At 39.3% G+C, this 21971-nt stretch overlaps 1 protein-coding gene across 1 annotated transcript; it reads right to left on the reverse strand.

Annotated features, from left to right (window-relative positions):
• Positions 1-11226: 11226 nt before the first annotated feature.
• On the reverse strand, positions 11227-15425 carry LOC135148472 (uncharacterized). The gene is made up of 3 exons (XM_064083709.1): positions 14603-15425; positions 14176-14516; positions 11227-14099 (listed from the first exon to the last, which is right to left on the reverse strand). Exons 1-3 carry the CDS (start codon positions 15423-15425, stop codon positions 13497-13499), a joined length of 1767 nt encoding a protein of 588 aa, XP_063939779.1. The 3' UTR covers positions 11227-13496.
• Between the last annotated feature and the right edge of the window lie 6546 nt (positions 15426-21971).

Genomic DNA, 21971 nt, shown 5'->3' on the forward strand with positions numbered 1-21971 from the left:
AGACGCATAACTCCATAAAAACACCCCTCCAGACTCCCTATCCTTCCTGCAAACTTCTAGAGGTTTAAATTTAGAGTTTTATATAAGCATTACTAATTCATTGAGTAATTTTATGTTATTATATGAATTGTCATTTAATAGTATCATGGCCGCATTTCGGAGTTTCAAACAACTTTCAGATCAAACAGTTTACCTGCATCATTCATTCTCAGTTTTTTCATGGTTTTGCCTCCCCTGCTAAAAGAACACACTCGGATTGCTGACAGCCTTCAACAATGCCTCTTCTGGGGTAATATTCAACCTTAACTTGCAAAATAAAATTAAAAGAAAATTGAGGTCATCAGGTTTAAATTTGGGCCTCCCTTATTATGAGCTCTTATACCACGATAGCTGGTAAGTTGCCAAATTTTCTAATATCTTAATTAGATGACAGGGAATAATGTTACTGTAGAAAGCAGACCAATGGTATATTTTTGTTAGTTTCTAACTACCTTAAGTTTACTTATAATTTATAGCAGCATTAGTACCCTCAGGGATCAGCGTTGGTTAGTCTTGAGTATCTGATGCAGAACCAATCAATATTCAACATGGCCTGGTTTGGGAAATAGGAATCATGTTGCATTTGGACTGGTCTAATAGCCTGCCCAGGCTTTAAATTATAAACTATGGTTGAAGTTTCTGGTTAATTGACACAAAGAGTTATGAACTAATTTATGGTAATAGCCTGAAAACACAGACTACTCCAGATCTTTTGTATTTATTAGACCTAAAAAATTCACAAGAAAAGCCCGTGGTTTCTAACTATCAGAGTTAGCTCCTGGCTCTTTTAATTCTACTGTATCGACTTCTTATTCTTCCATGGATACTCTTTTTTCAGAGTTTCCTTCTGAAAATCAAACTACTTAAACAACTTTTTATACAAAATTTAGTAAAAACGGATATGTTAAAGAATATCTAAGAAAATTAACATTGCTTCCATTCATATGTTTTTCAGGGGAACAAGAAAACACAGACTACTCCAGATCTTTTGTAATTATTAGACCTAAAAAATGCACCAGAAAAGCCTGTGGCTTGAGAGTTTAATTATCAATACAATTGCCTATTCTGGCTTGAGAGTTTAATTATCAATACAATTGCCTATTCTGGTGCCAAATGAATTGGAAAAGCAGGGTGTAAGAAATTGATTAAATAATTTCAAACTGATATTTTTATATTTGCTCAACTTATCTGTGATGACCTATAGAATTATGCTCAAATGAATTGTGAATTATATAGCTAACAGACAGCTCGGTGCATCAAAAAAATATTTTCGACTCATCTGTTGCAAATCCTGCAAATTCAGTGGCTACTATCAGTGGAGAAAACGTTCATAGAAGGATGATTCTGTCACACATTAACTATGACACAAATATGTAGCATGATTGTAGCTAGAATATATTCTGTATATCTCCATATATTTTCCCTTCCTGTAATTAGCTGTAGTTAGTTGTCAATAGCTTAGTCAGTGGCAATCTTTTCTATTTACCATGTATAACCATATGTAAATGGCTATATAAAGGCCTGCAATAGTTAATGGAAATAACAAGAATTGTTTCAACATTAATATGGTATCAAGAGCCTCCGATCTATAATTTTTTTTCCTCTTCATTTTCTCTTCTCTTCTTCACTATGGCCAACAATCAACTAACCAATGTTGCAGATCCCACCAAGCCTTTTACGCTTCTCCACCTTCCCAACACCATTAAACTTACTCCCACAAACTATATAGCCTGGAAAACACAACTTGAAGCACAACTCTTGGGACATGATCTTTATAAGTATGTCGATGGTTCCTTTCCTTCACCTCCAGCCTCTATCACCGACAGCGATGGAAAATCAAAAGCCAATCCAGATGCTCTCACTTGGTTCCGACAAGATAGACTTGTATTTGGGGCACTTGTTGGCACTCTTTCTCAAGATTTAGTTCCGCTCGTCTCTCATTCTGCTAGCTCTCATGAAGCATGGACAATCCTCAGATCTACTTACGCCAACCCCTCTCGAGGTCATCTCAAACAAATCAAAGATCGCTTGGCAAATCTGTCTAAGGGGTCTCTCACAATTGCCGAATATATGCAAGCGATAAAACAATGTACTGATAGGCTTGCATCAATGGGAAAACCAATGGACAATGAGGATATTGTCGACAAAATCCTTACCGGCCTTGATTATGAAGCTTACAAACCAATTATTGATGCTGTTAACACTCGTGATACAGTGATTTCTTTTGAGGAACTACATGAAAAGCTAATAACGAGGGAAATAATTGTGAATAAACAGCATGATGCAACTCCCACATCCATGTTCCCAGCTACTGCTATGACTGCACGTTTCAGGCCAACTACTGTTAACAAGCAACCATGGACTGCTCAACCTCCATTATTGCCTACTCCTCGTCAACAATCACCTGCTCGGCCACAACGTCCATACCTTGGAAAATGTCAGTGGTGTCGAGTGCAAGGTCATGCCTTGAACCAGTGTCCTTCATTCAAAACACAATTTCCCACAATTCAAATTCCTTCACCTACACAAGCTCGACCAGTTCAAGTTGGTCGCTACTCTAGAAATACTCCTCAAGCACACATGGCAACATCTAGTCTCCCTTCTGCAAGTGGATGGCTTCTTGATAGTGGGGCTTCCCATCATGTGACAAATGATCTCAATAATCTGTCCATTCATGCTCCATATGACGGTACCGAGGAGTTAATCATAGGGGATGGTTCTTCTCTACCCATCTCTAATACTGGTTCTTTCTCTATTATCACTCCTGCTCAAACTTTTAAATTCTCTAATGTCTTACATGTTCCCACTATCTCTCGTAATATATTATCTATATCTCAATTTTGTCATGAAAATAACACCACAATAGAATTCTTACCTCTTCTTTTCCGTGTCAAGGAGCGTTTGAAGGGAACAACACTCCTCCATGGACCAAATAAAGCTGGGGTTTATGAGTGGAATCCAAGTCCTCCTAGAGTCTTCACAAGTTTCAAAACACCTATTCACGATTGGCACCATAGGCTTGGGCATCCATCTAATTCTGTTCTTAAGACTTTAAGTTCTAATTTTTCTTTATGTATGCCAAAATATTTGTCATCTCATTGCAATTCATGCAATATTAATAAAAGTCATAAATTACCTTTCTCCAATTCTTCTCTTACTTCTACTGCACCTTTACAATTAATTTTCACTGATGTTTGGTCATCTCCTCTTCACTCCTATGACAATTTTAAATACTATGTGATTTTTGTTGATCATTTCACCAAATACACTTGGTTATATCCACTTAAAAAGAAATCAGACACCCTTGATGTTTTTATACGATTCAGAGCTTTGGTAGAAAATTTTTTTAAGAGAGAAATAATACAAGTTTTTTCAGACAATGGGGGGGAATATGTAAAACTACATCATTACCTAACTTCAAATGGTATATCACACCTCACATCACCTCCACACACCCCTGAACACAATGGGTTTGCCGAACGTCGTCACAGGCACATAGTTGAAACAGGTCTTGCTTTGCTATCCCATGCTAATCTTCCTCTCACATTTTGGACACATGCTTTTGCTACCGCAACATACTTGATCAATCGTCTCCCTACTCCTACTCTCAATAATGATTCTCCATTCTTAAGATTATTTGGTACCCCTCCAAATTATTATAAACTTAAGAATTTTGGTTGTCTCTGTTATCCATGGTTACGTCCATATGCTTCTCACAAGCTTGAAAATAGGTCTCTGCCATGTATCTTTGTCGGTTACTCTTCCTCTCAAAGTGCATATTATTGCTTACATTTCCCAACAAAAAGAATTTATACATCTCGTCATGTCAAATTTGTGGATGATATTTTCCCATACTCTGATCTTCAAGGTACAACCACACCAATCTCCAACCACACTTTCGATGAGTGGTGTAATATCCAACTCCCTGTACTTTCCCAGTTCCCTAATCAACCAGTGTTGCAATCTACTGCTCCTCCACAAGATCACCAAACTACACATATATCTTCACCGATTACATCCTCATCCTCTCCTACTACAACACCATCACCTCCACCACCACCACCTCGCCGCATTCTTCCTCGAACAATAGTTACCCGATCAAAAAATAATATTGTCAAGCCTAACCCCAAATTTTTGCACCATGTCACTACTACTTCATCTCCTCCTTGTGAACCTAGAAATATCACTCAGGCCCTCAAGGATCCTCAATGGCGTGATGCCATGACCAAGGAACATGATGCCCTTCTTCAAAATGATACATGGGAATTAATACCTCCTGATTCTTCTCAAAATGTAGTAGGATGCAAATGGGTCTATCGTATCAAGTACAAACCAGACAATAGTATCGAAAGGTATAAAGCTCGTTTGGTGGCAAAAGGTTTTCATCAACGTCCCGGAATAGATTACTCCGAGACTTTCAGTCCAGTTATCAAGCCTACAACGGTTCGTTTAATGCTTTCTCTAGCAGTTAATAATGGTTGGTCTATCAGACAACTTGACATTAACAATGCTTTTCTTCAAGGGCATCTCAGTGAGGATGTATACATGTCTCAACCTCCCGGATTTATTGACAAAGATTATCCTTCTTATGTATGCAAACTGAAGAAATCAATTTACGGCCTTAGACAATCACCAAGAGTTTGGTACCAAGAGCTACGCAACTTTTTACTGAATTATGGTTTTCGAAATTCAGTGGCAGACTCTTCACTATTTATTTACAATCTGCATAAGGTCAGCATTTATGTCCTGGTTTATGTTGACGATATTATTGTGATGGGTCCGTCTTCTTCAGCGTTACAAGATTTTATCACTACACTTGCAGCTCGTTTTTCTTTAAAGGATTTGGGTGATCTATCGTATTTTCTTGGAGTAGAGGTACTGCCTCACCCTAATGGCTTGTTCTTGTGCCAACAGAAGTACATAAATGATATACTTGTTCGTGCTATGATGAAAGATGCTAAACCTGTTCCCACTCCCATGGTCACCCAGCCTTCTTTAACACTAAATGATGGCACACCACTCAGCAATCCCACTGATTATAGGGCACTTGTTGGTAGCCTTCAATATCTCTCGCTTACTAGACCCGATGTATCTTTTGTCGTAAATCGCCTTTCGCAATACATGCACAAACCTACAGATATACATTGGGCTGCCTTGAAGAGATTGTTACGGTATCTTAACGGCACTTCTCATCATGGTTTGGTTATCAGTCGCAACTCTCCTCTTCTGCTACATGCCTTTTCTGATGCTGACTGGGCTGGTGACAGGGACACATATACCTCTACTACAGGCAACATTGTTTTTCTTGGTCGTAATCCTCTGTCATGGAGCTCTAAGAAACAGAAAAGTCTAGCTCGATCTTCAACCGAAGCAGAATTTCGGGCTGTCGCTTCTACTACTGCTGAGATTCTTTGGTTAAAGTCTCTACTTAAAGAACTAGGAGTTTGTATACAACAAGTTCCTACCATTTACTGTGATAATTTGGGTGCTACACAGTATTCAGTCAATCCAGTGTTCCATTCACGTATGAAACATTTAGCGTTAGACTTTCATTTTGTTCGGGAAGAAGTCCAACGTGGTTCTTTACGAGTTCAACACATATCTGGAAAAGACCAATTAGCAGATTCTCTTACAAAGCCTCTTGCCAGGACACGCTTTCATGATTTGTTTTCCAAGATCGGTCTTACCCAAAGGCCGTCCGTCTTGCGGGGGCGTATAGAAGGATGATTCTGTCACACATTAACTATGACACAAATATGTAGCATGATTGTAGCTAGAATATATTCTGTATATCTCCATATATTTTCCCTTCCTGTAATTAGCTGTAGTTAGTTGTCAATAGCTTAGTCAGTGGCAATCTTTTCTATTTACCATGTATAACCATATGTAAATGGCTATATAAAGGCCTGCAATAGTTAATGGAAATAACAAGAATTGTTTCAACATTAATACCGGGGTCGCACTCATCTGTTGAATCTGATACTTCTGATGGTAGTAACGGTGAGACATCGACTCAGTATCAGGAAGAGGAGCGAGACGTGGAAATGGAAGATGAATTGACTGAAGAACTTTAGAGAGGAGATGCTTTGTCTGACTATGACATTACATTGACTAAAGAAGGGGAAGCCATAAATGAGTATCTGGCGTTGATTGCTATTGTGGAAGACAAAACTTAGAAAGTTCCATCTTCAGAGTGACCGGTAACAAGTGATATAACTTCTACTAATCTTGGCAAAAATCAACTTATCTCTGTATTACCTGTCAATTTTATGATCATTACTTCATGCATTACTCAGCCATTTACACCCTTTATAAGTGTAATTGTGTCTATGCACCGGAGCCCCAAATTATGTATATAGAGAGGATGCTTCCTTTCTTTTACCCCCTAATCCATATCTTATTTCAAATATGATGATCTCCCTGAATCATTAATTCTTTAAAAACATCATCTGTTATTAGTATCTCCGTACAGAGTCGAGTACGGTTCTCTATAGGTTTTTCGTAGTATAAATTGACAGCAGTCCTCAACCTTGACACAGACTCTTTGTCAAGCCAGCACCTTCTACTGAACTTTTCCATCTTCATGTTTCACATGGATGAAAATATGACCTTAGTTTGAGTGATTCATACAAAAAGTTTTCTGATGAAAACTGCGCTATCACACGTAAAACTCGAGTTCTTATGTTCACTGATCTTTCTCTTTGTTACTTCTGTGCAGCCATGGATATATCTTCTGATCTTACAGAATTTGGAACAACTCCTGTAGCTGTAATATTTGTTGGCGTAACATCAATATTAGATTTTCCTACAACACTCGAGTATCTGGTACACAACATTTAGTACTAATCTTAAAGAAATATGCTTTCATTCGATTAACAAATCTGCATGTCTGTTGCACAAGAAACTCAAGGAGATTGTGTTACTGCTTATAAGACTGATGAGCAAACTGTTCCCTGACCATTAGTGATATGGGTCAGAAATAATATTAGATATTAAAAGCCCAAAAAGCACCAAAGCCCAGTTAAATAGGGCCCGAGGCTCTTAAATATTAATTAATTTCGTAATTAATTAATAGAGGCCCAATTGTAGGTCCAGTTACGAATACAAGTTCCACAATACGTCTATTTCTAACAGATAAACATCCCGGAGTGCGGATAGACATCAGCAACGAAAGAATAAGAGTTCTATCTTACCTCTTGTCTCGAGGCATACTTCGATAAGAAGTCTGATACACGGAATTGTACTTCCATCCGACTTCTGACTCCGAAGCGCCTATATAAAGGGCTCTACCCCTCATAACTAGAACTACGTTTTGGACTTGATTCTTCTCCACGCAGAAGATACGTAGGCATCTCGCACCGAGACCAGTCCAAAGCACGAATCGCTCACCCCCGTTTTTAGTTCTATAACATTTGGCGCCGTCTGTGGGAAAGCAACAACAACCATGACGAACCCAACCGGACCACGTTCTGAAATCCATGTTCCACGCAGTCGAACCACCACCGGGGTCTCGACTGAATCAACCCCTGTAACTACCACCCTCCCGCTCGGTACGACCATTGCTCAAACTACTACTCCTCTGACTTTTGGCTCGCTGCCCCCTCTGACTCGAGTAATTGCAACCGTCACCGATACCGGCACGCATTACTCAACCGTCACGACAACCACTCGTGGAGGCACGGGTGATGACTATGTACACGTAACTGATTACGACTCCTCGGAATCGGAGCAAGAGCGTGACACCCCCCCTCGAAGAAGGAGAGAAACCGATCATACTCGGCACCGTCGACGCCGCCACAGGCAAGAAACTAATGAGCCCCGGGGGCCAATAACTTATGAGGAAAGGATCCGGGCCTATGAAGAGGAAATCGCACGGTTAAAAAGAGACCAGGCAAGGATGCAACCCCCGGAATCTAGGGATGAAAACCCTCGTCAAACCGTGATGAATCAGATTCACTTGTTACCAGCAGGCGATCCTGATAACCCGGTTCCCCCTTTTACACAAGAAATCATGGGTGCAAGAATTTCCCGAAAATTCAAGCTCCCAACCATAAAAGCTTACGATGGCACGGGTGATCCCGCTAATCATGTTCGGACCTTCATGAACGCTTTGTTACTCCAGCCCGTCACTGAAGCAATCAAGTGCCGTGCCTTTCCCCAAACCTTGAGTGGGATGGCCCAACACTGGTATAGTCGCCTACCCCCTAATTCTATCTCTTGTTTTGCTGACTTGAGCAGGGCTTTCATAGGACAATTTGTTGGAAGCAAGACACATGCCAAGAGCTCTGCCTCTCTAATGAATTTGCATCAAGGAAAGAACGAATCACTCAGGGAATATATGAATCGTTTTACCAAAGAAGCCTTGAAGGTCCCAGACCTTGATCAGAAGGTAGCCATGATCGCACTCCAACAAGGCACCACCGATGACAATTTTCGCCGATCTCTAGCCAAGAGGGCTCCAGACAATATGAACGATCTACAAGAGAGAGCCGGAAAGTATATAAAGGCGGAGGAAAGCTTGAGAAAATCCCAGAACAATCAGGGACCGAATACCAACTTCAAGAAACGTGGGAATGACACGGAGTATAATGCTGAGAATAAGTACTCCCGGAAGGAAGAAGAGGAAAAATCGCCAGCTAAAAAGAAGACGGGGCCGAGGTTTACTGAGTATGCCAGGCTTAACGCCCCGAGGAGTCAAATCCTGTTGGAGATTGAGAAGGATGAAAGTGTCAGATGGCCGAAACCAATAAGGACTGATCCCGAGAAACGTAACAAAGATTTATATTGTCGATTCCACAAAGACACAGGACATAAGACCGATGATTGTCGACAGTTGAAGGATGAAATTGAATTCTTGATCCGAAGAGGCAAGTTGTCCAAATTTACCAAAGATGGAGACAAGAATCATCGAGACAGTGATAACCGTGGAAGAGACAACGATGACAAAAGAACTCAGCCTCGAGGGCCTGTTATTAATGTAATCTCCGGAGGACCCACGGCTGCAGGCACTTCAAGCAACTCAAGAAAGGCTTATGCAAGGGAAGTGATGAATATAGTTGGAGAACCTCCGAAGCGGGCAAAAATTGATTATGCTCTAGCATTCGACAATGTCGACCTTGAAAAGGTAAAATTTCCTCATGACGATCCTTTAGTAATAACCCCAGTGATTGGAAACTCATCCGTAAAGAGAGTGCTTGTTGATAATGGAGCTTCGGTGGATATCTTGTTCTATGATGCTTATGAAAAGATGGGGTATTCTGATACCCAGTTAACACCCTCAGACATGCCTATATATGGCTTCAACAATGTGGAAACCAAAATTGAAGGCATGATCCAACTTCCGGTAACTATGGGTACCGAACCCAGACAAGCCACGTGCATGGTAAATTTCTTGGTCGTTAAAGCCTCATCGACCTATAATGCTATCCTTGGGAGGACTGGAATACATGCTTTCAAAGCAATACCATCCACTTACCATATGAAGATCAAATTCCCGACTAGGAACGGAATTGGGGAAGAATTAGGAGATCAGAAAATGGCCCGAAGCTGTTATATTGGGGCATTAAGATCTGGAGGAGCCGGGGGGCAAGTGTTGCCTATAGAGGACCTTGATGTCCGAGAAGAAGAGGAAAGGAGAGGCAAGCCTGCCGAAGATTTGGTTCCAATCCAATTGTATACAGAAGAACCTGAAAAGGTCACTTATGTTGGGGCATTACTCCAGGAAGATTTGAAACAAGAGTTTGTAAGGTTCTTGAGGAACAACCGTGATGTTTTCGCTTGGACAGCGGCTGATATGCCAGGTATCGACCCCTCATTCATAACACATAAGTTGAATGTAAACCCCGTGAGGAAACCTATTAAACAGAAGAAAAGGAACTTCGCCCCTGAAAGGCAGGAAGCCATTAAACAGGAGGTCGATAAGTTGTTGGAAGCAGGTTTTATCGAAGAGATACAATTTCCAGAATGGTTGGCGAACCCTGTTATGGTCAAGAAGGCCAATGGAAAGTGGAGGATGTGTGTAGACTTCACTGACCTGAATGATGCTTGTCCCAAGGATTGTTTCCCTCTTCCAAGGATAGACACACTAATAGATGCCACCACTGGCCATGAGATGCTGAGCTTCATGGATGGCTTCAGCGGATATAATCAGATCCGGATGGACAAGGACGATGTACCCAAGGTATCGTTTATCACTGACTTTGGTGTATTTTGTTATTTGGTTATGGCCTTTGGACTTAAGAATGCAGGAGCAACGTATCAACGCCTTGCAAACAAGATGTTTAAACATCTGATTGGAAAGACTATGGAGGTATACGTAGACGATATGTTGGTGAAAAGCTTGAACAAAGCAGATCACCTTGAACACCTTAGAGAGGCCTTTGAAGTCCTGAGGACGCATAAGATGATGTTAAACCCAGCTAAGTGTGCCTTTGGGGTCGGTTCTGGGAAGTTCCTGGGTTTAATGGTCTCAAAGCGTGGTATTGAAGCCAACCCCGACAAGATAAAAGCTATCCTAGATATGGAACCCCCAAAGAGTGTAAGGGATGTTCAGAAACTGACAGGAAGAATTGCAGCTTTGGGAAGGTTTGTATCCAAGTCAGGAGACAAGTGCTTGCCTTTCTTCAAAGCGTTAAAGAAGGTTAAGAACTTTGAATGGACGGATGAGAGCCAAGTGGCCTTCGAACATCTAAAGAAATATATGGCAGAGCCACCACTCTTATCAAAACCCGTAGAGGGCGAAACCCTGTATGTATACTTAGCTGTCTCGGAACAAGCGCTAAGTGCCGTCTTGGTTCGGGAGGAATCCAAAGTCCAGAAACCAGTGTACTATGTGAGCAAGGTTCTGCATGGAGCGGAGCTCAATTACTTAGTGATCGAAAAGTTTGCCTTGGCCATGATTACGGCCTCGAGGAAGTTGAGACCTTACTTTCAGTCTCATAAGATAGAAGTCCTGACAGACCAACCTCTCCGAAATATTATACATAGCCCTAAGGCTAGTGGAAGATTGATCAAGTGGGCAATTGAGCTTGGAGAATTTGACATCCGATACAGACCTCGAACGACGATTAAAGCTCAGGCCTTAGCTGACTTCTTAGTTGAATGTACCATTAGCAACCAGGAAGTCGGGGGGCAAGGAGACAAGGTAGAAGAACCTACTAAGGAAGAAAAACCTAAAGAGTACTGGCTACTATTTTTTGACGGGGCTTCAAAAACAAAAGGTAGTGGTGCAGGACTTGTGCTCCAAAGCCCTGATGGCTTTACTGTGGAATATGCTATTAAGCTGGACTTTCCGACCACCAATAATGAAGCAGAGTATGAAGCATTGATAGCTGGACTTGGTCTAGCCAGAACCTTGAGGGTAAAGAATTTAAAGGTCTGTGGTGACTCAAAGCTTGTAGTCTTCCAAGTGAATGGAGAGTTCGAAGCCCGTGAGGAGACTATGCTAAAATATCTAAGGATTGTAAAGACCCAGATGGCACTATTCGAAGAATGCTTGGTAGAGTATGTGCCAAGGGAGGAGAACACCAAGGCCGATGCCCTGTCACAATTTGCATCTTCCGACGATGAGGTATGCTCAGGAAGCGTTTACTATCAGGTTTTGAGAACCCCGAGTATCGAAGCAAAGTTAGTTGCCCCCATTGAAACAGGGGCCACTTGGATGGATGAAATTAAGTTGTACTTACGAAGCGGACATTTGCCACCTAATGCTGATGAAGCACGAAAGTTACAAGTAAGGGCCCTTAAATATGTACTCATTGAGGGAATCTTATATAGAAAATCGTTTGTGATCCCTTACTTGAGATGTCTGAGGCCTGATGAGGCTCAAGAAGCCCTGAGGGAGGTACATGAAGGTGTATGTGGCCAACACCTGGGAGGAAGGGCTTTGGCTCATAAAGTCACTCGTCTTGGATTTTATTGGCCTGATATGCTGAAACATGCTCAGGATTACGTGAAGAAGTGTGACCGCTGCCAAAGGTTTGCACCTGTTGTACGACAGCCACCTGAGATGCTAACATCTATCAATACTCCTATCCCCTTTGCAATGTGGGGAATGGATATTCTTGGACCGTTTCCACTTGCTAGTGCACAGAGAAAGTTCCTCTTGGTTGCAATTGATTATTTCACTAAATGGATTGAAGCCAAGCCGCTGGCCAAGATAACCACCAAGCAAGTTGCACAATTTGTGTGGGAGAACATTATTTGCAGGTACGGAATACCTCGAGTCATGGTTACAGACAATGGGACTCAGTTCAATAACGCTGAGTTTAAAAGTTATTGTGAGGATTACTCGATTGAGTTACGCTTTACTTCAGTTGCTCACCCTCAAGCTAATGGACAAGCTGAGGTGGCCAATAGAATAATCCTCGATGGACTGAAGAAAAGAGTAGAGAAAGCCCAGGGATCGTGGGCCGATGAGATACTCCCTATACTATGGGCGTATCGAACCACATGCAAGGTTTCAACTGGGGCAACCCCCTTTCAGCTAGCCTATGGAGCCGAGGCAGTGGTGCCACTTGAGATCACTCATACATCCTCCAGGGTCCAGCAGTATGAGCCAGAAGCCAACGAAGAAGGTATGAGACTTGCGCTTGATATGATCGATGAGATTCGTGACGAAGCTCATGCTAAGATTGTGGAAAACCAGAAACGAGCTTCCTATTACTATAACCTACGGGTTAAGGAGCGATATTTCAGGGAAGGAGATCTGGTACTTAGAAAAATTGAGGCTTCAGGGGTAGGTCCCAAAGGCAAGATGGCTCCAAATTGGGAAGGCCCCTACCAAGTTAAGACTGTCACAGGCCATGGCTCATACAAGCTTCAAACCTTGGACGGAATTGAAGTCCCTAGAAGTTGGCATGCGACCAACTTAAAGATATATTATATTTAATATCTACTCTGTGATAACAGAAGTTAGTAGTTACCACGAGAATAAGGTCATGTTGACCACTGTCATGTAGTTAATTTCCAGAAATAGTTATCTCTTTTACTATAATAATAAAGTCCCGAGGATTTTAGCCTTGATTTTGTTAAAGTGTTATGAGTTTATTTGTGCTTACCTTCGAATAAAACATCCTGAAAAAAGGATACAGGCTTGAAGCTGAAAAAAGGTACTAAGTAAATTCCAAATGTGACGGATAAGAGACAACCGACCCTGATTGGCTATCCCGATCATTAAAAATGATTGAAGATGATTCGGAGTTTAAAAATTCTAAGTACGAATTACTTTGAATTAATTCCGATTTATAAAAATTAAAGTTCCCGTGACTATTTCGAAAGTTGAATTAACAGATCTTACGAGAGTTGATCTAGAAAAATTCTAAGCCGAAAATACTAAATACACGATATGCAAGATATGAAACAAAGGAACTTATATAAAAGTTAAAACCCCGAAGGGCATAAATATTCGAATAATTAGATAATTACAAGGGTAGAGCCACGCAGGGCATAAAAACTATCTAAGGAAGCCCATCATCGAAAATATCCTCCTGGACTTCGAGTTCAGGGGCCTCCTTCACCTGGGCCTCGTCCCGGGCTTCGTCTTGGGCCTCCCCACCCTTCCCGAGATCCATCTCGTCCAAGTTGGAGTCTTGGATCATGAGAGTCTCGGTTGGAATCTCCAAACTTTGAGAGTCCACCGGGTGCGAATCCCCGAGATCCTCGACCGCCATCGGAGAGGGGGTCTCCTCCCCGGGAAGCTTCGGGACGGGGAATCGTTCCAAGGTGACTCCCTCAATTTGGGAACCGAGCTCCTCTATGATCCTTTCCCAACAGGACTTGAAAGTCTCGGGAAAGGATGAGTTAAAATCCTCCGCCAGGATATCTTCAAACTCCTTGGACTTTTTGAAGTCCTCCACCGCTTCCCGACGAACCCGGGCCAACTCCGCCTCCAGAGTGCGGACCTTCTCCTGTTCGGCCACCAATTCGGCCTCCACCCTCCGAAACTGCTCAAAGTTAGCAGTCGAGGAGTCGAAATAACGGTCGCGGTCGCGTTCCGCGATCGACTTCTCGGCCCTAACCGCTTTGAGGTTGTGGACCGCAGCCTGGAGGTATGTATTGACCTGCAAAATTTTTGCGGTTAGAAAATTTGTCTAAGGAAAAGACTCGAAAACAATGTAATACGAAAAATGGGCTTACCGTTGCCACGGCTTGGGCCCCCAAAAGCTCGATTTGAAGGTCCTCGCTTGACTCCACCACGTGGGCTCGGTCCCGAGGAGTGATCACGCTCCGGGACCACTCAGCAGCCGCCCGGGAATCACCCACCACCGTGTCCTTTTTGAGAAGTCCCCACTCCACAACGTATGGATTTGGGTCCTCCTCGACGGGCACGGCCCGTGGAGTAAGGAAGGTTGGAACCTTCTCGATGATAGGGGATTTCCCCTCCTTGCGCGCCCTCTTTTCACGCGGCACTTCAGACGCCACAGCATTGGAGGCAGCGGTTTCCCGCTTCTTGAAAATGCTTCCAAGAGCAACTTGGGCTGCAAATCAGAAACACGAAAGGTTAGAAGCCCAATTTATAAAGGTAAACAGAAGTTTATTAAAAGCGCAAGTAGATGGGGCATACCCTCAGGGCCCAAATCGCTAAGCCCATGTAACTGGAGGGAGGCCTCCGAGATAAGCAACGAGCAATGGTGGAGGTTGTCCCCCGTCAAAACCCTAATTGCAGCCTCTTCCTCGACCCCCAACTTAAGGGACCGCATTGTTCCATCCTCGGCCCGGCTGAAGTCCGAGTAAAAGTAATCGGCCCAGTTGGCCCCTTCCATGTATAGATAAAACCATTGTTTTTTCCAATTCGGGAGAGAATCAGGGGCCGAGTCAGAAACAAAGATGCTGCGGCCCAAAGTCCGGTATTGGATTTTGACCCAGCCTTCGTCATTTGGGGCGTTCACAAACTTAAAAAGGTATCTAAATACAGCCACGCTGGGCTCTAAATTATGCTTCTTGCACTGGACCAGAAAACAATTTATGAACCTCCAGCCATTGGGCTGGAGTTGGGTTGGACATACCCGGGCTTCAGCTAAAAGTCTATAAACAAACATAGGAGGTGGCAACCTAAAACCGGCATAGAAGGTTTCTTTGTAAATTCTAATTGCCCCGGGCTTTGGGTAGCAAGCCCGGTCATTTGGGCCTGGGAGCTCGGCCCTGTAAGGGTGTTCTATTCCAAACAACTTGCTCATAATATCAATATCTTTCTGGGTGAGCTTAGTGGGATAATTGTAAGCATCTAAGTGAAGTAGATTGGGAAAGGCTTGACCAAATTCACTTAGTAAATCCCTAAGACAAACAACACTAGCATGGACGAGGGATTTTTTACCTCGGTTGACGCGCGAACGAGCTGCAGGTTGCTGCGAAAGCTGGGATTGCTGTGAAGACGCAGAATCGGCCATTGATCTTCTTCGGATGAAGGTATGAAACCCAGAAAATTATGAAGAAATGATGAATATCGCCCGGAAAACTGGGAATTCCTTGAAGATCGCCCGGAAAACTGGAAAAACTTTGAATATCGGCCGGAATCTGGAAAATCTTTGAAGATTGCCGGAAATTCGCCTGAAACTTCGCCTAAAAGCTAGAGGATATTTGAGAGTGTTTGGGGGGATTTTTAGCTCTTGAACTTGGAAACTATTGTGTGAAATGAGAAATGAAATCTCAAGTCACACATTATATAGAAAAAGCTTAACCCGTTCACTTGCCGGTAAACCCTAAAATGAACTGGCTACAGCCAGTAGAATGGGCCTTGGGCCGGTCATTAAGCCTTGCCAAAGGCGGGAAGCCCATAGACCTGAAAAATTCGGACCTATTCTAGAAGGATCTCGAGAATTCTCGGAGATACACGCAAAAAAATAAAGAAAAAAAAAAAAAAAAAAACTATATAGGCCTGACAGGTTATAGACTAAGGCCCACAACCTATAACGGTAACATGTTCCTAAGACGATTGTAGCGAAATGCTTTACTTACGAAATAAATACCAACATGTCTCCTTGGCGGGGTTACCCACGCCAATGAAGCATAACAATTGTAGCCTTAGGAAGGCCATAAAGTCAGCCACGCCCAGGAAGCATATTTCCTAGGCGTGGTGTAGCAACATGTCTCCTTGGCGGGGTTACCCACGCCAAGGAAGCAAATCAATCGAAATCTTAGGAAGGCCATAAAGTCAGCCACGCCCAGGAAGCATATTTCCAAACGTGGTATAACAACATGTCTCCTTGGCGGGGTTACCCACGCCAAGGAAGCATAACAATTGTAGCCTTAGGAAGGCCATAAAGTCAGCCACGCCCAGGAAGCATATTTCCTAGACGTGGTATAACAACATGTCTCCTTGGCGGGGTTACCCACGCCAAGGAAGCATAACAATTGTAGCCTTAGGAAGGCCATAAAGTCAGCCACGCCCAGGAAGCATATTTCCTAGGCGTGGTGTAGCAACATGTCTCCTTGGCGGGGTTACCCACGCCAAGGAAGCAAATCAATCGAAATCTTATGAAGTCCATGAATTCAACCACGCCTAGGAAGCACTTCTCCTAAGCGTGTTACAAAATTGGGTCTCCTTGGCGTATGTACCCACGCCTAGGAGACATCTTACTCTGGAAAGAGCCTGGGAGCACGCCTCCTAGGCGTGGCAACAAAAGGTGCCTCCTTGGCGGGTATAGCCACGCCAAGAAGGCTGTACACATGATGGAACACTCAACAACGCCTAGGAGACGTGTCTCCTAGGCGTGGCTATTTGAATGCCTCCTTGGCGGGGGTACCCACGCCAAGGGAGCATCTCAGGGAGAGGGATGAATTTCTATTAAAGAATTATTTAATTCTTAAAAGAAATGTCCCAAGAATTACAAAAATTCCAAAAATAGGGAAAAATACAAGAAAAATTCCTGAAAAATCAGGAAAAATAGTAAAATTGGGATTTTAATGTTTTGAAAATTCTCTAAAAGGCTCGAAAATTCTAGAAAATTGGAATTTAATCGAAGAAATTCCAATTTAATTTGAATTTAGCCCTGAAAAAATACGAAAGTGCTCGAAAGTACCATTACAAACGTAATTTTGAAGGACGCTTGTTATACCAATAACAAAGACTCGTAAGTGTCATGAAAACGACTCGAAAGAAGGATTCTTGTCTTCCGGTACTCCAATCGAAAATGAAGTACGATCACGAAGCATACGAAACAGAGTTATCTTTACTGTACAATCAATTCAAGTCATCTCTCGAATTGTTTCAAAGTAATCAACATCGATGAAATCCTTGCGCTATTTATGGAACTTCAGACCTTGGACGATGGGAATTTGCAGAAGTTAGCTTTCTCGCATGATATATGAGTCAGGAGCTCAGAAAGCCGATAAGGACTCAGCAACTTTTGAAAAGTTTTTGCAAAACTTGTCGAAAGTTGGGGGGCAAATGATATGGGTCAGAAATAATATTAGATATTAAAAGCCCAAAAAGCACCAAAGCCCAGTTAAATAGGGCCCGAGGCTCTTAAATATTAATTAATTTCGTAATTAATTAATAGAGGCCCAATTGTAGGTCCAGTTACGAATACAAGTTCCACAATACGTCTATTTCTAACAGATAAACATCCCGGAGTGCGGATAGACATCAGCAACGAAAGAATAAGAGTTCTATCTTACCTCTTGTCTCGAGGCATACTTCGATAAGAAGTCTGATACACGGAATTGTACTTCCATCCGACTTCTGACTCCGAAGCGCCTATATAAAGGGCTCTACCCCTCATAACTAGAACTACGTTTTGGACTTGATTCTTCTCCACGCAGAAGATACGTAGGCATCTCGCACCGAGACCAGTCCAAAGCACGAATCGCTCACCCCCGTTTTTAGTTCTATAACCGAAATAACCGAAGTTTTATATATATTTATAAAAATTTTAAATTATATTTATATATAATATAAAATATAAATAATATTCATATACATTAGTACATTACAGCCTTAATGTCTTATGACCTAATCCTCATTTACTAATCGAATACATATCTCACCGCCCCCAGTGCCTTGCGCCGTGACTATGACTACCTCACCGCCGCACAGGCGCACCACCTGACCACCGGCACCAGACTTCCGATTCAAGTTCAAGCTCACTGTATGGCTATTGGCTACTGTAGTCTGTATGCTTAATGCTTGAATCTTGATGCCACCCGATGTTATGCTATTTGCAACCGCCAGAGTTTACATTGAGCCCCAGTAGATTTAACCCCCGGTAGATCATATATCTTTTTATGCATTTTTTTAATTTGTTTTTGAAGTTTTTATATATATATATATATAAAGTTCGGTTTTAACCGAACCGAACCGAAAAAACCGAAGTAATTTCGGTTCGGTTCGGTTCGGTTTGAATGATAAGTAGAGTTTGGTTCGGTTTCAAAAAATATGAAAGTTTGGTTTTCGGTTATTTCGGTGCGGTTCGGTTTTCGACCGAACCGGCCGTTTGCTCAGCCCTACCTACAAGCTTTTGTTAAATCAATCAATCATCAATATTATATTATATTATATACTTATATAAAATAAGCGTAAGAGAGATAATTTGGTCGCATGATTACATGGTCCAAAAGCTTATCATCCATTGGATCGTATATTGAATAAATAAGCACCGTTAGATTATAACAAAATTAACTTCTAATTCTATAAGGCAACGATATCTACTTGCATGTTTATAATTCCTTTTCTGAATCCAAAATAAATTCTGTATTTCACATGTTTATGTTTTTTTTAATCCAAAATAAATATTTACTACCAGCTTTAATTGTAGAATCATATAAATCGCACCGTCACAAAATTATTTTTATCTAATATATTTTAAAATTAATAAACCGGATATTTTAATCCAAAACAAATATTTCCTACCAGTTTTAATTGTAGAACCATATAAATCGCAACGTCACAAAATTATTTTTATCTAATATATTCTAAAATTAGTAAATCAAATTTAAATCATATTATAATAATTCTAATATAAAATATATTTATAAATATAATCTAATGGAAGTTGACGTCACATATTCTATTCAATATATATTAAAATTTGATAGAAAAAATTTAATATTTTGGCATGATACATAAGAGAAAAGGAATGGCTTGACTACAATAGTTTATTTGAAGCCATTAATGGCTGTGACGGTGTATTTTATACTGCATTGCCACTGTCGGATGATCCAACATGTGTGACCAAATTTTTTTCTAGAAACAAGTCTGAAAAGTAGAACCTATATATTTTTACAATAGTTCTTACTTACAAACAAATCATAATTTCAAATTTTATTTAATTGACTATTTTAATTTATTATCTCTAAATTAAATTATTTCACACCATTTACAATATATTTAAAAAGTTAATAAATAATTAAAAAGTTCTCGTGCCTTGCACGGGCTATAAGCTGGTACTTATCTAATAAGCGCAACGGAGATAATTTGGTCGCATGGTTGTATAGTTTAAAAGCTTATCATCCGTTCGATCATATATTGAACAAATAAGCACCGTTAGATTTAAACAAAATTAACTTATGTTCTATAAGGCGGCTGATATGTACTTTGCATGTTTATAATTTCTTTTCTAGAATCCAAAACAAATTCTATCTTTCACGTGTTTATGATTTTCTTTTAATCCAAAATGTATATTTCCTACTAGTTTTATTTGTCGAATCATATAAATCACACCGTCACAAAATTATTTTTATCTAATATATTTTAAAATTAATAAGCCGGATTTATAATTTGAAGAACGATTACAATTTTTTTTTAATCCAAAACAAATTACACCTTCATATTGCATGTTTATGATTCCTTTTCTTAATTAAAACAAATTATGTTTATCAATTTTAATCTAAAACCATATAAATTTTTAGAAAAATATTTAAATCTCATTATAATAATTCTAATATAAAATACATTTATAGATATAATCTAATAGAAGTTGGCGTTATATATTCTACTTAAAATATATTAAAATTTGATAAAAAGAATTTAATACTTTGACATGATATATAAGAGAAAATGAATGACTTGATTACAATGGTTTATTTGAAGCCATTAATGGCTGTGAAGATGTATTTCATACTTCATTGCCACTTTCGCATAATCCAACATGTGTGACGATTCTTTTTTATTTTTTTTTACAGAAAAAATTGTGAAAAGTAAAACCCGTATTTTTAACATCTTTTCCTAATCCAAGACAAATTATGCCTTCTACTTGCATGTATGTTATTCAAATTATTAACGAATATATTTTATATAAAGATTAATAATTTAACATAAAACTATTTTTAAAATAGATATTTATATTCAAGTATATATATTAAAAAGAAAGACGAAAAACTATATACAAATATGCATTACATCATGCTATTAAATATTTTTATTATTAAAGACAAATACGTTAGATTAAGTTACTCAAAACTGTTAAATCATGGAAAACTAATATTTTTGTTTAGATTCTACTAAAATTTAAGATAAAATTTTAAATTATATCAACATCATATAAAAATTATATATATTTTTTATAATAGTTCTGACTTACAAACAAATCATAATTTCAAATTTTATTTAATTGAAAATTTTAATTTGTTATTTGTAAATTAAAAAATTTCACATAATTTAAAATATATTCAAAAAAATTATAAATAATTAAAAAGCTCCCGTGCCTTACAAAGGTTATAAGCTAGAATCAATATAAAGGAGGATGCACGGCGGTTAGGTGGCGCCTCTATTTTTGCTAAATCTTTTTTAATGTATAGTTCGATATTATTTTTCTGAATTTTATTTTCTATTGAATAAGAATTTGATGATTAATTTTTTATTAAAAAATTGTGAAATTATATTTTATGAGAGATTGGAAATGCCTGCAAACAGTGATAAAGGGAGTACTACTTTTGTTTTTGTCAGGGTCTACATTCTCGTAGATGAGTTGTATCATAGATACAATAAGCCGCAACAGAGATTTCTTTCATCCATCAAAGTTTATCATCTAACCGAAAGATATGCAAGATATCTCCGGACGTTTAGATAATAAGACTTTAAAGTCTGAATAAGAAAACCCATAAGTCTATTTCCATGATCCTGAAAATCAAAACAAGCAAATAGAAATATAAGAATGATAATTTAAGTAAAAAAAGTATATATTATGTGAAAATTTTAAATCCGATAATGACATATATGTCTTACAAAAAAAATAATATATTATTTAACAATAAGAATAATAGAACTTATAAAGAATATTAGACAATTATGTAAAATTATAATGTCTAACCAAAGCGAGAATTTTGGTTAGACACACAGATACTAAAATATTCATAATTCATATTAATCTTTTTTTGTTAGAACAAACAACATTAACAAATGATTTTATATCTTTTGTCACGAAAATAAACAAAAGAATTAACCATACTCTATATGAAAAAATATACGATACAAAAATATGTTACTAATATTTTACCTCTATATTGTAGAATACTGACATTAATAATTAGATATATTAAAATATTTATTCCATAAGAAATAGATATAAGCTCACTAATTATATATATGGAAATTTTTGATATGTATATACAAAAATTAAGTTGGAGCCAACAAGCTGTAAGTACAATTTAATACTATAAATAATTTTCAATAAAATAATATAATAATATTTACTAGTTATCAAATATGACACCAAAATACCTCTTAAAGGCACAAATATGCCATCAATTATAGCCTCCAAAAATGGTACTCAGACTATTAAAAGTCACTAAACAAGCCCTATGGCTTGACCACCAAGAAATGGTACTCAATTATTTATCAGTCTCCACTAAAATAACAAAAGAAAATTATATGGTAATTATAACACTTTGAACAAAAAAAAAGTGTTATAAGATATATAGTTATATATAATTTAAAACATTTATTTAAAAATTCAAAATTTGAATCTTAGAAACTTAATAAAAAAATCAATTACCAA

This window comes from Daucus carota, chromosome 8 (assembly GCF_001625215.2).
Source record: "Daucus carota subsp. sativus chromosome 8, DH1 v3.0, whole genome shotgun sequence".
NCBI lineage: Eukaryota > Viridiplantae > Streptophyta > Magnoliopsida > Apiales > Apiaceae > Daucus > Daucus carota.